Source organism: Lithobates pipiens, unplaced genomic scaffold (genome assembly GCF_037356315.1).
Source record: "Lithobates pipiens isolate NorthernLeopardFrog02 unplaced genomic scaffold, aLitPip1_a1.2 Scaffold_22, whole genome shotgun sequence".
In the NCBI taxonomy this organism is placed as follows: domain Eukaryota; kingdom Metazoa; phylum Chordata; class Amphibia; order Anura; family Ranidae; genus Lithobates; species Lithobates pipiens.
Window position 1 is genome coordinate 10,787,942 of NW_027507784.1, and position 17,242 is coordinate 10,805,183.

Genomic DNA, 17,242 nt, shown 5'->3' on the forward strand with positions numbered 1-17,242 from the left:
TAGTGCTGAGTGTATATAACAGTCATAGTACTGAGTGTATATAACAGTCATAGTACTGAGCGTATATAATAGTCATAGTGCTGAGTGTATATAATAGTCATAGTGCTGAGTGTATATAACAGTCATAGTACTGAGTGTATATAATAGTCATAGTACTGAGCGTATATAATAGTCATAGTGCTGAGTGTATATAATAGTCATAGTACTGAGTGTATATAATAGTCATAGTACTGAGTGTATATAATAGTCATAGTGCTGAGTGTATTGTGAGGGGTTAGCTCGGCAGCGGGTGTGTGTGACCCCCTGGATGGGTTCACAACACAAAGTCAGGCACAGCAGACAGCGGTGTAGGTTCAAAAAACAAAAGATCCGGTTTATTTAGGCTACATGCAGTGATACATATAACAGCCAAACAAAATAAAACAAGAAAATAAATCCTGGTCAGCTTGACCTCTAACTACACACGTAGACTCCCTGTCTAACAACTGGGTGCAGCCTTGTGCTGCCCCAGTCCCTGTCTCTATTGTAGGGGTTTTCCACACAGGCATTAACTCACCGCACAGAACAGATCTCAGACTCCCCAGTCTATACACACAAAACTGGTTCCAGGATGGAGCATCTCCCTAAGCATGCTGGGGTTTTTTGTAGAGGTCTTAATGAGCCCACTTACTTCAGCTGGGCTCATTAACTCTTCCCCTCTAATTGTAAAAGTCTGCATAAAGCCTGAATCTAGGACACACATATTTACCATCCTGGATACAACCAGGTGACTTTACCTGCCTGCTGCCACATACCCCCCCCCCCTCTTGTTTCAACCTTGGGGTTGTAACACCAGCAGTCAGACACGCATGTATCCGAGACAAAGCATCCACATTCCCCATTTTAACACCAGGGCGATGCTTAACTGTAAAGTTAAATTCCTGTAGGGCCAGGAACCACCTATTTACCCTTCTATTGGTCTCCTTGTTCTGAGCCATCCACTTTAAAGGAGCGTGATCAGTCACCAGGTCAAAGTGCCTACCTAGCAGATAGTACCGAAGGGAATCTAGAGCCCACTTCACTGCTAAACATTCCTTCTCAATCGTGGAGTAATTTACCTCATGGGACTTTAACTTCCTGCTGAGGTAAATGACTGGGTGCTCTTCCCCGTTCCAGACCTGGGATAACAATGCTCCTAACCCAACGTCTGATGCATCAGTTTGTACCACAAAGTCCTTAGAGAAGTCTGGTGAGTACAACACTGGCTGGCTACATAAGGCTGTTTTTAAGGACTGAAATGCTTCCTCAGCCTCTGGGGACCATTTAACCATGACTGACTCTTTCCCTTTTGTCAGGTTGGTGAGGGACACAGCCTGAGAAGCAAAATGGGGAATGAATCGTCGATAATAGCCAGCGATTCCCAGAAAGGCTCGTACCTGTTTCTTGCTGTTGGGACGTGGCCAACTCTGTATGGCCTTGACTTTATTGACTTGGGGTTTTATCACCCCCCTCCCAATAGTGTACCCAAGATATTTGGCCTCCTCCTGTCCAATGGTACACTTCTTTGGATTGGCCGTAAACCCAGCTTCCCGGATAGAGTCTAGGACTGCTTGTACTTTTGGCAAATGTGAGACCCAGTCTGTGCTATGGATAATCACATCATCCAAGTAAGCTGCAGCATATTTATGATGGGGCCTCAGAATCTTATCCATTTTCCGTTGGAATGTTGCCGGTGCATTCTGTAACCCAAACGGCATTCTCTTATATTGGAATGCCCCATCTGGGGTTACAAACGCAGTTTTCTCCTTGGCCGACTCGGCCAGGGGAATTTGCCAATACCCTTTGGTGAGATCAAGAGTTGTCATATATCGGGCTGTTCCCAGCCGGTCAATCAACTCATCTATACGCGGCATGGGGTAGGTGTCAAATTTTGTAACTTTATTCAATTGTCGAAAATCGTTACAAAACCGCCAGCTCCCATCAGGTTTGGGCACTAGTACAATAGGACCGGACCAGTCACTCTGGGACTCCTCTATCACACCCAATTCCAGCATCCTTTGAACCTCCCCACGTATTGCCTCCCGTCGGGCCTCTGGTATTCTATAAGGTTTTAGTTTTACCCTTTCTCCTGGCGGGGTGATAATGTCATGCTCTACGCCAGATGTTTGTCCCGGCAGCTCAGAGAAAATCTCTTTGTTGCGAAGTACAAACTCTTTAACCTCCTGTTGTTGGGCTTTCGATAAGGTGTCTGCTATTCCAACCTCAGGAACTAAGCAATCAGGCTGTACTTGTGACAATGTCTCTGCGACTAGGGATTCCCTATCCCTCCAGGCTTTCAGCAGATTGACGTGATAGATCTGCTCCAGCTTTCGCCTTCCTGGCTGTCTAACCCTGTAGTTCACCTCACTAATTTTTTCAATTACTTCGTATGGACCTTGCCATTTGGCCAGAAATTTGCTTTCAACCGTAGGGACTAGCACCAAGACCCTATCCCCCGGGGATAAAAGAACGGGTCTTGGCCCCACGGTTGTACACTCTCTGCTGTGCTAACTGCGCTTGGGTCAAATGTTCCTTTACGATTGGCATTACCTGTGCAATTCTATCTTGCATCAGGGCGACATGCTCAATCACGCTCCTGTGAGGAGAACTCTCATTTTCCCAAGTTTCCTTGGCGATATCCAGCAGCCCTCTGGGGTGTCTCCCATAGAGCAACTCGAAGGGTGAGAAACCTGTAGAGGATTGGGGTACCTCCCTAATGGCAAACATTAGATAGGGTATTAGACAGTCCCAATTCTTTCCATCTCTATCCACCACCTTCTTTAACATTTGTTTAAGGGTTTTGTTGAATCTTTCAACCAACCCATCTGTTTGGGGGTGATACACAGATGTACGCAATTGCTTCACTTTGTACAACTTGGATAGTTCTTTCATAACCCGGGACATAAAGGGTGTACCTTGGTCCGTAAGCAGTTCCTTACAAATACCCACGCGGCTAAAAACAAGGGATAGCTCTTTGGCTATGGTTTTGGCCGAGGTATTTCGAAGAGGAATTGCTTCCGGATAACGGGTGGCATAGTCCAATATAACCAAAATGTACTGATGCCCCCTAGCAGACTTCATTATCGGACCTACCAAATCCATTGCGATCCTCTCAAAGGGGACCTCAATGATAGGAAGAGGTACCAGCGGGTTACGGAAATGTGGCATAGGTGCCGACTTCTGACACACAGGGCAGGAGGAACAATAATTTTCAGTTTCCTTCATGACCCCAGGCCAATAGAATCTCTGCAGTACCCTCTCTCTGGTTTTCTCGGCCCCCAGATGACCTCCCAGAATGTGCCCATGGGCCAATTCTAACACCAACTTCCTGTAAGGTTTGGGCACTACAAGTTGCTCAATGGTTTCTTCTGCCCTTTGAGCCACTCGATATAGCAGGTCCCTTTCCATAGTGAAGTAAGGATAAGGGCAAGTCTTATCTGGGTTCACTAACTCGCCATCTATTTTCACCACATTTTCCCGTGCCTTTATTAGGGTGGGATCTTTTAACTGTTCTGTGGCAAAATTTTCCCTGTGAACCTCAAGATCTGAAAACTCCACAGACGGCATGTTTTCATCTGAAGATGTTGGCTCCTCCCCAGTTTCTCGAGTTTCCCCTGCCAATACCGACAAGGGAAATTCAGGAGAGTCCTCACCACTCCCAGAGGAATTCTGGTCATCTTCCTGGTCTATAGGGGCACCAGTGGGGGGCTCAGGACAATCCCAGAGTTCCCAGAATTTTGGAAAATCCCTTCCCACAATAGCATCATGTGGTAAGTGAGACACTAACCCCACTTGATGAGAGAGGTTACCTTTGGGGGTCTCAAAAAACACTGAAGTTACAGGATACTCTCGGGTGTCCCCATGCACACAAATAACAGCCACCCTGTTCTTCCCAGAGACCTCTGTAGTAACTAATTCAGCTTTTATCAATGTTACCAGGCTACCTGAATCCAGCAACACATCAACATTTCTACCATTAATACACATTTTACATAAATGTTTCTCAGGTCCCCGAATGGCAGTGCATGCAACTGTCGCAAACAGCGACTGACGTCTCTCCCTTATAAAGTCACATTGCATAGGCTCATCCACAACGGGGCAATTGGCTGCAATATGTCCCTCTTGCCGGCAGCGGTAGCAAATAATCTTTTTCGCTGTCTCTTGCAGCATGGGCTTCCTGGGCTGCTCCCGTCAGACCTTAGGTAGAACTCCCACCCTCTCACTCTCTCCACCCTCACCCCTTGGAGTCATCTTACCCGCCACTGGGGATGATCTGGTCTTAGGATGGAAAGTCCGTGAGTCCCTGGAAGAGGTGGTCAAGTTCTCTGTAGCCAAGTACCTCTCAACCAGATCCACAAGTTTATCTGCATTTTCTGGGTCTCCATGGCTTACCCATTTTTGGATGGCAGTAGGAAGAGCTCTCAGGAAACGATCCATAACCACACGTTCCACAATGTTTGGTGCGGTCAAAATCTCTGGCTGCAGCCACTTCCTGCTCAGGTGAATGAGATCATACATTTGAGATCTGGGGGGTTTTCCAACCTGAAAAGTCAAATTATGCACACGTTGAGCCCGGACGGCCAGGGTGACACCCAGCCTTGCCAATATTTCTGTTTTTAGCACCACATAGTCTTTTGCTTGGTCAGGCTCTAGGTCATAATAAGCTTTCTGCGATTCCCCAGTTAACAGAGGGGCCACCAGTCCAGCCCATTGCTCCTTAGGCCACTTTTCCCTTTCAGCAGTCCTTTCAAATGTGGTCAAAAACACCTCCGGATCATCCTCTCCAGTCATTTTTGTCAGTAAACGGCTCACACCAAAGGATGCGGTATTATTGTAACCACTTGCTTCATTGGTCTGCGGACGTTGCTGTATCAATGTCTCTATTTGCTGTTGAAAACTCTGCTCTTGCTTCTGCAACAGGTCTATGAAGCGGGCTTCAGATCGCTGCTGGGCTTGTTGCTGAGCTTCCAAACTCTGCTGCAAAGTTGCATTTGTCTGCTTCTGATTTGCATTTGTCTGCTGCTGGGCTTGTTGCTGAGCTTCCAGACTCTGCTGGTGAGCTTTCTGCTGAGCTTCCAGACTCTGCTGGTGAGCCTTCTGCTGAGCTTCCAGACTCTGCTGTTGAGCTGCAAGGCTCCTTTGTAAACCCGCATTTGTTTGCTGCTGATTTGCATTTGCTAGAGCCAGCTGTCTCAGTATCTCCTCCATGCTGGCCTTAAAAAATAAAAATAAAAAAAAACTGCCAAAGTTCTCCACCAACTGTGAGGGGTTAGCTCGGCAGCGGGTGTGTGTGACCCCCTGGATGGGTTCACAACACAAAATCAGGCACAGCAGACAGCGTTGTAGGTGCAAAAAACAAAAGATCCAGTTTATTTATGCTACATGCAGTGATACATATAACAGCCAAACAAAAATAAAACATGAAAATAAATCCTGGTCAGCTTGACCTCTAACTACACACTTAGATTCCCTGTCTAACAACTGGGTGCAGCCTTGTGCTGTACCAGTCCCTGCCTCTGGTGTAAAGGTTTGCCACACAGGCGTTAACTCACCGCACAGAACAGATATCACACTCCCCAGTCTATACAACACAAAACTGGTTCCAGGATGGAGCATCTCCCTAAGCATGCTGGGGTTTTTTGTAGAGGTCTTAATGAGCCCATTTACTTCAGCTGGGCTCATTAACTCTTCCCCTCTAGTTGTACAAGTCTGCATAAAGCCTGAATCTAGGGCACACATATTTCCCATCCTGGATACAACCAGGTGACTTTACCTGCCTGCTGCCACATACCCTTAAATGTTTAAGCAACTTTATCCATGCTCATCAATGCAGCCTGACCCGTATCCATCAATGCAGCCTCGCCCATATCCACCAATGCAGCCTTCTCGTGTCCAGCAATGTAGCCTTCCCATGTTCACCAATGCAGCCTCACCCATGTCCACCAATGCAGCATCACCTGTGTCCACCAATGCAGCCTCACCCATTTCCACCAATGCAGCCTCACCCATGTGCATCAATGCAGCCTCACCTGTGTCCACCAATGCAGCCTCACCCATTTCCACAAATGCAGCCTGCCCGTGTTCATCGTGCTGCTTACCTGTGTCCATCATGCAGGGAAGCAGAGGAGAAGGGCATTGCTGGCCGGATGATAAGAGCGCCTAGGGACATTATTGGAACAGCTTTGATTTCAATCGCTGTGTGTTTCCGCCACTTGGCGCCCCATAGAGCCCCGCCCCCTGGCCTGGGAACTTTGATACACATCACTCATCCCAGGTTGGATGGGTGATCTGTCTATCAAATTCCCTGAGGCCAGGGGGCGGGGCTGTGTGTGACAGCGAGTGCAGGGATCACTCTGCTATTGAAATGAAAGCCGCTATTGATGTCCCTTGTGCTCTGAATCATCCAGCCGGACTAAGACTGGGATGCCATTAAAGTTCATGTGTGTGTAAAGGCAGGTGGCCCAATACTTTCAGTAATATAGTGTATATGTGCCTTGCATATCGTCAGTAGCCAGGACTGCTGAAGTGAATGTGTTATATGATCTGTGGACATAGGTCAGGTCATTAGAGGCTGTACTTCATCAGTTGGGGTACCCCCAGGGATCTCTAGACTTAGCACTAAGGAGGAGGAACATTGAGAACCACAACAGTTTGAACAGTGCAATAAAATTGTTTATTCAACATAGAAAACCCAATGTGTTTCTGGGGCTCAACAATCCCCCCTTGTCGGGGCTTGTGTTATGGTAATAAGTGTATCAGAGTTCTGGACTAGGGTTGTAAGAAGGAGAACAAATTTCCCAGTCAATGACCGGATACCCAACTAAGAGACAGTTCATCTGGAAGTTTTATCTCCTTCTTACAACCCTAGTCCAGAATCCTGATACACTTACTACTAATAATATGTTCCAGAAACACGTTGGTATTTCCGGGTCACATAAACATATTTACTAGAATATTCAAACTCTTGTGGCACTCTCGTTCCTCTCACACCTTACTGATTCATTTAATAGAATAGCAAAAAAAAAAAAAACATAATGAAAAAGATGGCAATCACTGATCCTTCAGAAGTCATAGCCCAGATTTTTAATGTGTTCAACTCAATCCCCTCAATAGATCCTCCGGTTAGAAAATGTTTGGAGGCCTCTGAAAAAAAAAAATGGATAAAACAGTGTGTATGTGTGATGTATGGTAGATGATTGAACTATGAAAACCATAAAACTAGAAGGACATTTCAGGGGAACATTGAACAATGAAGGCACTAGATGAAGACTCGATCTCCAGATACTATAACATTGTAGATGTTGAACAGCAGAAATATCGGTAACACCGTGGGGTTGATTTACTAAAACTGGAGAGTGCAAAATCTGGTGCAGCTGTTTGTGTCAGCCAATCAGCTTCTAACTTCAACTTCTTTAATTAAGCTTTGAAAAAAAAATAGTTTCTGTGCAGAGCTTCACCACATTTTGCACTCTCCAGTTTTCGTAAATCCACCTCATTGTCTGGTAACTTTCCAAAGAGATGGAAGTAAACCAACAAGGCAAGACCAGTCACAAACACACACTCACACAAATATTTTAGACATGTTGGGGGATATAACCCTTCTACACTCCATCTGACACTCTAAGATGATCCCTACCACACACATTTCTATTCAAAGAGCTTATTGTTAATATTTAGACATTAAAATGGAAGTAAACCCTTCCAAACAACTTTGACCTACAGGTAAGCCTAGATTAAGGCTTACCTGTAGGTCCAAGTAATATCTCCTAAACCTATATGGTTTAGGAGATATTTGCCCGAAAATGGGCACCGCTGTCTACGGCGCATGCGCCGTAGACAGCGGCGCGCATGCGCACTAAATGCGGCAAGTCCAAGAATGGATTTGCCAAATTTGTCGACTCCTGTGCGCATGCGCGGGAGTGACGTCATCGCGGCCTCGCCGTATGACAGCGGCGGAGCTGCGAGGCGCGACTCCCGTGCGCATGCGCGGGAGTGACGTCATCGCGGCTTCGCCGCTGTCATTGGTCGGAGCTGCGAGACGCCACCAGCAAGATGGACGCGGCGGACTACAGGGATCAGCGGCGACTTCGCTGGCTCCTGTGTCAGGTAAGTGACACATAATGAGCTACTATGCGATGCATAGTAGTCCATTATGCTTTACCTTTGCAGGGAAAAAAAGAGGAAGTAAACCCATCAGGGTTTACTTCCTCTTTAAGGTTAAGAGACCTCTACATTTTAAGTCTCTGTGTTCCTCCTGCTTTTTCTCCAGAATCTTCTCAGAATGATCCATCTCAGCTTGTTGCTGGCCTGGAAGATGACGGCAGCCTCCACCGATGGAGATAATAATTGTAAGCTCAAACTGACTCCTAACAGTAATGAATTTTGATGAATCATAAGCGCTCGAGACACGCAGAAGAATGTGAAGATGAGAAGTAAGAAGAAGATTGTCCTCAGTGCAGTGACATGAGCCTGAAGATTTGGACGTGATGATCCAGAGTCGTTATTCTTCACCCTCCAGACGTGTCTGAGCAGAAAGGAGGAAGTGAGGACCAGGCACAGAAGACTAAGGCAGAATGGAAGGATGATGCCTAGGGTGTATGCAGGCACAAAATAGGAAAACAATTTACTGAACCCAATAACAGAGACTTCTGTACTGTTCTTAGAAGACTGGAAAGTACTTTTTTCATACACAATCCAGAAGCCCGGGGCACTCACGATGAACACCCCAAGTGCTGTCAGGAATAGAAGGTGACTCAGGAAATTGGACACAATTCTCTTTATCCAGATGAAGAACCCATAGCTGAGATTGGTGATGGTGGTACAGTAATGAGCCGAGAGCCAGAAGGTCAACCAGAAGTTGTAGTAGGTTAGGAAGCAAACTGATGTGTTAATAAACACAAATACTTGTCTAATATAAAATATTTCCTGAGAAAAGACAATGAACATTCCCTGTAGATTCAGCACACACTGGAGGAGAAGATTCACAATCCCCTTAGCCAGAAAGATCACATCGGTGGGACTCAACTTCCCTTTCTTTCTGATGATGTCCAGGTTACCCATCACAATACAAGTGTTAGAAGGGATTGCCAAGCCGAGTCCCAAGACTGAACAGACTAAAATGGATAAGAAGTGCGGAGACATCATGCTGAGGTTTGGTGTGATCTCCGGACAGAGATGACGGGACACGTCCAGTGATAGCAGACAGAATGATACATTCGAGGTTGGAATTATGGAAATAGTCTTCAGAGATCCATCGCATCATTGACTTTGCATAAATGTGGTGAGTTTTATTTTAATGCTGACATCTAAAGCACGGAGCAACCCATGCAAAGGATTTCTTAAAATTTCCATTATACCATCGTACTTCACCCCTTCAGGACTGGAGGCTGCTTGTCTCTTCTTTTTTTTTTTCCATTAAATGTTTATTCATTTTTCAAACAGTATGATTACAAGCTGAACTTAATGTACGAAGAAAGCACAGTACATATCGTTATCACAGACAGTTACAGTGAGAACATTTAGACAAGTGAACAGTTGAACAGAGCCTTGAATCAAAGTTCGGACATAAGGTGAACTTGTGTCTACATCTCTGGCTTGAACTTAAAACAATTCAATTCCCCCTATGTCTAAAAAAAGGGGGTGGGTGTAGCTGTTCTTTTGCAAGATTATCATTGTAGTAGGTGTCAAGGGATGCCTTCCCAGGGGCAAGCCTTGTGTCTCGGGAGTATTCAGTCGCCTATAAATGTCAGTCTACCTCCCAGAGACCCATTGTAAGGTCGGGGGGGACGGGGTAATACATCAGCTGGAAGCGGGATGTAGGGGATAAGGAAAGGGCTCGCCTTGCCAATAAGTATCCGTCAACCGTTCGTGGGGTATGGGCGTCTGTGTCAAAGGTAGCCCCCCTAGGAGGGGAAATTGTGGGGGTGTGAGGAAAAGAGGAGGGGGGTGAAAGAGAGGACAGCGGAGAAGGGGGGGTGATATGGGGTAAAGAATCGGAAGGGGATCTTCTCCCCCATCCGCCTATGTGCAAGCTAAAGAGGGGAGGCGACAAACCGGTCTGACCTATAAAATCTGGAACCTATTGGGCGATTTATGTCAAGGCATGACCTCTCTCCAGATCAAATGGGGGTTTGCCCGGAAGGTATAGGGCTAATTGCATTGACCCCGGGGTTTAGGGAGTCGTAGTTTCAGAAACGTGTCCATTTATCCCATATCTGTGCGAATTTGTGCAGGGAGTCTCTAGCAATATGAATGAGCTCCTCCATTTCTGCTATCTTCGCTACCCTATTTAGCCAGTCATTTGTGGAGGGGATGATGGGAGATCCCCAATGGATGGGAACACAGAGCTTGGCGGCATTGAGTAGGTGCATGCCCAGAGAGTTCATGTATGTGCGTGTTGGGACTGGAGAGTGGTGAAGGATCATGCGGGCTGGTGTGAAATCGATAGGGCTGTCGGTAATGATGCTGGATATTCTGTTTACCTGGATCCAGAAGGTCTGGATTCTGGGGCATGACCACCAAATGTGTAGGAGAGATCCATCATTGTCTAGGCACCTCCAGCACTTGTTAGGTATCTCCGGGTTAAACTTACTAACTAGGTCGGGTGATCGATACCATCTGGAAATAAGTTTGAAGTTATTCTCCTGGGTATTCACGTTTAAGGAGCCTTTATGCGTGATGAGAAAGATTCTTTCCCACTCTTCCTCCGAGATCTCCATTTGCAAATCTCTCTCCCAAGCTTGACACACTTTCCAGTTTTTCGGGGATTTGGACTGGGAGAAGAGTGAGTGGATTGTCGAGATTAGATGACGCTGAGGTGTGGCTTGTGAACAGAGAGTCTCAAAAGATGTCAACTGTCTAGAAAGTACTGTATCCCTATGCTCCCCTTTGAGGAAATGGCGGATTTGAAAATATGACCATTTGGGAAAGGGGGGGCTATCTTTGTCTATCGAAAGCACAGTATAATCCAGGATTTCCCCGTTCTTGTAAAATTGATGTGCATGCATTTCCTTATGCGGCCACGTGTCTTTGAGAAAATTGATAGACATGCCAGGGGAAATTCTGGATTAAGCCGGATGGGCGTGAGGGGTCCCCGATTAGAGGTGAGGTTGAATTTCCTGCAGGCTTCTTTAAAGTTATTTAAAGTGGCACTCACAAGGGGATGGTCTTTCAGAGCCTTAGGTATAGAAGGGGCAGGGACCCAGGGCGTGTGCTTGATGGGTACGGCCGAGAATGCGTTTTCTATTTTGACCCAATCCTTATCCCGCCCATGGGCTGACCAGTCTATAATTCTGACCATTTGGCAGGCTAAGGAATATATTTTGAGATCCGGGAGACCTATTCCCCCTATGGTTTTGGGGCTCGTAAGTTGGTTATAGCTAATCCTTGGGCGCTTGTGTTTCCATAGAAATTGTGTGGACACACGTTTAAGGTACAAGAAAAAAGAGGTTGGGAGCTGAATGAGGATCGTTTGTAATAGGTATAGAACTCTTGGGAGCACATTTATCTTAAGAATGGCTGCCTAGCCAAACCACGAGAAGTGGGGTTTGTCCCATCTACGTAAATCTTCGGCAATGGAACGCGACAGTGGGAGGAAGTTCTTTGAGAATAGGTTGTTTAGATGCTTGGGGAGTTTAATTCCTAAGTATAGCTTTTTGCTTCCAGGAGAAGGAAAATGTTTTGGCATTGGGTGACTAATTCACTTGGCAGAGTAATGTTTAGAGTGCTAGATTTTGAGAAATTTATTTTCAAATTGGATATTCTGCCAAAGGTTTCAAAGTCCTTAAGTAGGTTCGGGATCGATGTTAGCGGTTCGGTGAGAAACAGCAGGATGTCATCCGCAAATGCCGCTAACTTGTGGGTATGTCCTGCTACCTGAACTCCCCTAATATCCTCATTAGTTTGGAGGCACCTAAGAAGGGGTTCAAGTGTCAAAATAAATAGAATGAAGGACAGAGGGCATCCCTGTCTCGTTCCGTTTCGGATGGTGAAGGCATTTGACAGGCGGCTGTTGACCCTTATGCACGCAGTAGGGATTGTGTAGAGGGACATGATCAGATTCAACAATCTGCTGGGTAACCCCAGATGTCGGAGTACCTCTCCCAGGTAATCCCAGGCCAACCTGTCAAATGCCTTCTCCGCATCCAGAGACAGGAAAAATCCTTTTTCATTATGGGATGTAAGCCAATGGTGTAAATTAATGGCCTTGGTAGTATTATCCCTGGCTTCCCTGCCAGGGACGAAGCCCACCTGATATTTACCAATAAGAGAGGGGAGGAGCGGAAGCAGGCGATTAGCTAATATTTTGGCGAAGAGCTTGATGTCGGAATTGAGTAGGGAGATGGGCCTATAACTAGTGACCGAGGATGCATCCTTTCCCGGTTTGGGGATGACCGTGATGTGAGCTTCTACAAGCCTATGAAACAGTGTGTCTGAGTTGCAGGGTGAGGGCTTGTAGTAGGGTTATGATCTGCCACAAAGATCTATAGGGAAGGGAAGATGTACCCGACGAGGAATCTAGAATGGGTTGGAGTGCCGTGTTAAAGTCGCCACCAAGAATGGTCATTCCCGTTTGGAAGTTTGTTAGATCTGTGATAGTGCGAAAAAAACTCACCTGGGCTGTGTTAGGGCTGTAAATGTTTGCCAAAGTGACTGGCCGGTTATAGATAAGTCCCTTCAAGATGACGTATCTTCCACCTGGGTCAATCAGGGAGTCTTCTAGCTGCTAGGGGACATTTCGAGCGATGAGGATTGAAACTCCCTTAGTTTTAGCTGAAGGGTTTGTAGAGTGATAGACTGTGAGGTATTTTCGGCTTAGAAGGTTAGGGACATGTCTAGTACAGAAGTGCGTTTCTTGTAAGAAGGCAACATCCACCTTCTGTTTGGACAGTAGGTTCAGGATCTGGCTACGCTTTACGGGAATGTTAAGGCCTTTCACATTTTGAGATAAAATTTTTAGAGTGGTAGGGTCCAAAGTAGTAGTTGAGTTAGGCATACTTGTGTCAGCTAAGGCAGTTATCGTAATGTGGGGTAGTTCGGCCCAGATCAGTAGCGTGTGTTCTCCGCAAGCAGGCAAACTGGTTCTTAAGCCATGGGACAGGGGTCGGGTGTTTGTGAAGGAATTCTCCCTTATGGGGTTGTGTGAGTCATGGGGGAGGCCGGAGAGAGCAAGGTTGGGGGGGGGACAAAGGGTAGGTGGGGAAAGGTACAGGGAGAGTGGACAGGGGACAGATTTAGAGATAGGGAAGGGGGGAGAGAGAAAAAAGAGAGTGGGGATAAGTGGATACTGGAGGGCAGTACTCATACGTCTGTAGCGCTGACATCCTTGTTTATTTGTGATTATGCATGCTTTAATGTGAGGTATATGGACATTACTGTGGTTTTGCACTAGAGCCATCTAGTGACCAAATATGGGTAACGCACCTGTTTATCATTACCTGAGAACAACCTACAGACTTGTACAGGAAGTGACTGTTGTTTGGATTCTGAAGGTTGACCTTGTTAACCAGGAGTCCGTGTGAACTACCCATGAACACTCTCTTACAGAGTGCATGCTGGGTAGGGGATATAAGGGACAACAGTGGCCATTTTAGGCTGTTTGGGACCATGTTGCCTGCCTGTGCAGATCTGTGGAGAGGTTTCCCAAGAGACAGCGGCCGACAGCCATCGCAGAGCGCCATCCTGTTTGTTTTTGTGAGGTGACCTAATGGAGCTTGAAAGACGGTAGTCAGATTGAGAAGGTCCAAAGACACTCAGCGGAGAATCAGAGAACCGGATCGATTCAGTGGAGCGATACAGAGCATCTGGCCCAGCTGACGGAAAGACAAGTTACAGTCACCAGAACAAAGTGATCACGCAAAACTCTGATCCGGTTGATGAGCGGGTTACAGCCCACCGTTTGTTAACTTTTGCACGCAGTTAGACTCATATACAGGCCTCACTGGAATCCGCAGTTCCACAGAGGCGTAGCAGAGCCACTGACACTGAGCAGGCTTGAGGCCTATTTACTTTGGCGCCTCAGCACTTGTAAATAAGTTACTGGAGTTACACCAGGAGCATTTCAGCTTAATCATCCATGAAATTTGGATTACAAATACAAAGGAGTGACTCTAGCTAGTGAAGAAAAGAAGACCCCGGATTAAAGTACTTTAAGTGAGGCCTCATGTATAGCCTTTAAAGCAGGGGGAGCTCCCAGGTTCATGTAAATGTATTTACATGCATATGTTACTGTATATTGTTTTATATTGAAATATAGTGTGCTGTCATCCCATGTTGGGATCACAGCACAATTACTGTAACCACCTGTCTAAATATTTTACAGTAAACAATATTCCAGTTGTGTGGTGTATTGTTTTTCCCCACCAGGTGGAGCCAGTGGATCCTGAGGGTACAATACAGGTACTTTGCATTGTTTTATATTGTACTGTATTACATTGCACCACAGCTGTGTCAAGGGGATTGAGTTAGTGGGGTTTCTAGGTAGAGTGCAGGCCCAATCAAAACCAGCAGCTCCTTCGGGGGTCAGTGCTACACATCTAATTCCCAAAGACAACCTCTGGAGATGACGCTGAGCACGTGCCCTCAACTTCTACGGTGGACCATGGTGCGGCCTTTTCTGAGTGGAACCTGTCTTGTTATACAGCTGTATGGTCCTCGCCACCATGCTGCAGCTCAGTTTCAGGGTCTTGGCAATCTTCTTATAGCCTAGGCCATGAGGTGCCATGTTGAACTTCCAGTGACCAGTATGAGAGAGTGAGAGCGATAACAATAAATTTAACACACCTGTTCCCCATTCACACCTGAGACCTTGTAACATTAACGAGTCACATGACACCGGGGAGAGAAAATGGCTAATTGGGCCCAATGTGGACATTTTCACTTAGGGGTGTACTGACTTTTGTTGCCAGCGGTTTAGACATTAATGGCTGTGTGTTGAGTTATTTTGAGGGGACAGGAAATTTACACTGTTATACAAGCTGTACACTCACTACTTTACATTGTAGACAAGTGTCATTTCTTCAGTGTTGTCACATGAAAAGATAGAAGAAAAGGTTTACACCAATGTCACTGAGGGGTGTACTTACTTTTGTCAGATTCTGTCATTATTTAGTATAATATAGATAAATATATATTTTAATGGAAATAAATATATAAGGAAAATTATAGGAGTTATTCCTGATGGCTGTGCAAATGTTTAATACATGCACAATAGATAAACCAGGAAAAATAACTGCGATATACAGCCTATAACCTAAAAGGACAGCAACTATGCTGTAAGATATATACCATCTCAATATGTAATAGCAAATAAAGTTGTGCTAATCCACAAAGGAAACATTTGTGAACAATGAAATAAAGTGAAAATATGACCAACCAATCAGTGAAAAAAACTATTTGTAAAAATAGAAGTCCCAGTAAGGAATATTATATTATCAAAGTTGAGTGTTATTCCTGGACGACGACATCTGTGACTAAACGCGTTGCGTGGAGCAACGTGCTGATTTCACTGCGCTTTGTAGATCCCAGAAAGGATGAGCGTTTTTACAGGGGCCAGCCGGCTTGCTCTTTTCCCATGCGTATCAATGCAAACTTGATCAAGGTTGAGTGCTATTCCAATTTAAACTCATCTTCATAGCCCAGACAGCATGGCCCCAGTACATTTATTGTAATATAAAAAGTTTAAAATAGCATTATATACAATACATCCGCATCCGTTTAGGTAGCAAAGGACACGTTTTGATGTTGTAATGCTGTAATCCACGCTTGTATGCTACATGTTTCACTGTTAGGCTTCTTCAGGAAAGGCGTGGAATCTTATCTACTAAATAGAACATACATATCAGGTACATTTTCTTACATTGTTCCAAACACGCGCAAAAAAAAAAAAAAAAAGAAAGAAAAATATAATTTGATGTGTACTAATGGGTGCGCCCACCCACCTAGAAATGCTCCCAAATACAAGTTTCCTACCTAATGGTGCTAAGGATCTGGACCAGGTTATGGCCTGAACAAGAAGAAGACATGAGAACCACTGGCCCTAAGCATCTAACCAGTTGATGATCGCCCATGAGAACCGCTGGCCCTAAGCATCCAACCAGTTGGTAATCGCCCATGAGAACCGCTGGCCCTAAGCATCCAAATAGTTGATGATTGCCCATGAGAATAGCTGGCCCTAAGCATCTAACCAGTTGGTGATTGCCCATGAGAACTGCTGGCCCTAAGCATCAAAATAGTTGATGATTGCCCATGAAAATCTCTGGCCCTAAGCATCCAACCAGTTGGTGATCACCCATGAGAACTGCTGGCCCTAAGCATCCAACCAGTTGATGATTGTCCATGAGAACCGCTGGCCTTAAGCGTCTAACCAGTTGATGTTCGCCCATGAGAACCGCTGGCCCTAAGCATCCAACCAGTTGGTGATCGCCCATGAGAACTGCAGGCCCTAAGCATCCAAATAGTTGATGATTGCCCATGAGAATCACTGGCCCTAAGCATCCAACCAGTTGATGATCGTCCATGAGAACTGCTGGCCCTAAGCATCCAACCAGTTGATGATCACCCATGAGAACCGCTGGCCCTAAGCATCCAAATAGTTGATGATTGCCCATAAGAATCGCTGGCCCTAAGCATCCAACCAGTTGATGATCGTCCATGAGAACCGCTGGCCCTAAGCATCCAACCAGTTGGTCATCGCCCATGAGAACCGCTGGCCTTAAGCATCCAACCAGTTGGTCATCGCCCATGAGAACCACTGGCCCTAAGCATCCAAATAGTTGATGATCGCCCATGAGAACCGCTGGCCCTAAGCATCCAACCAGTTGATCGCCCATGAGAACCGCTGGCCCTAAGCATCCAACCAGTTGGTCATCGCCCATGAGAACCACTGGCCCTAAGCATCCAAATAGTTGATGATCGCCCATGAGAACCGCTGGCCCTAAGCATCCAACCAGTTGATCGCCCATGAGAACCGCTGGCCCTAAGCATCCAACCAGTGGATGATTGTGATCATCCACTGGTTGGATGCTTAGGGCCAGCAGCTCACATGACTTCCTCTTGTTCAAGCCATAACCTGGTCCCAGATCCTTAGTTCCATGAGGTAGGGACCATGTATTTGGGAGCATACCCAGGTGGGTGGGAGTACCCATTTGTATACATCTAATTATATTTTTCTTTCTTATATAATTTTTTTGATTTTTTTCTGTTGTGTTTTGAACAATATTTACCT

At 45.9% G+C, this 17,242-nt stretch overlaps 1 protein-coding gene across 1 annotated transcript; it reads right to left on the reverse strand.

Annotated features, from left to right (window-relative positions):
* Positions 1–8,253: 8,253 nt before the first annotated feature.
* LOC143925590 (taste receptor type 2 member 40-like) lies at positions 8,254–9,162 on the reverse strand. The gene has a single exon (XM_077450063.1). The coding sequence runs from the start codon at positions 9,160–9,162 to the stop codon at positions 8,254–8,256; it is 909 nt and encodes a 302-aa protein (XP_077306189.1).
* Positions 9,163–17,242: the final 8,080 nt, after the last annotated feature.

Excerpts from the sequence above, each read along its gene's own strand:
- LOC143925590 (XM_077450063.1), bottom strand. The coding sequence starts at position 9,162 with ATGATGTCTCCGCACTTCTTATCCATTTTAGTCTGTTCAGTCTTGGGA.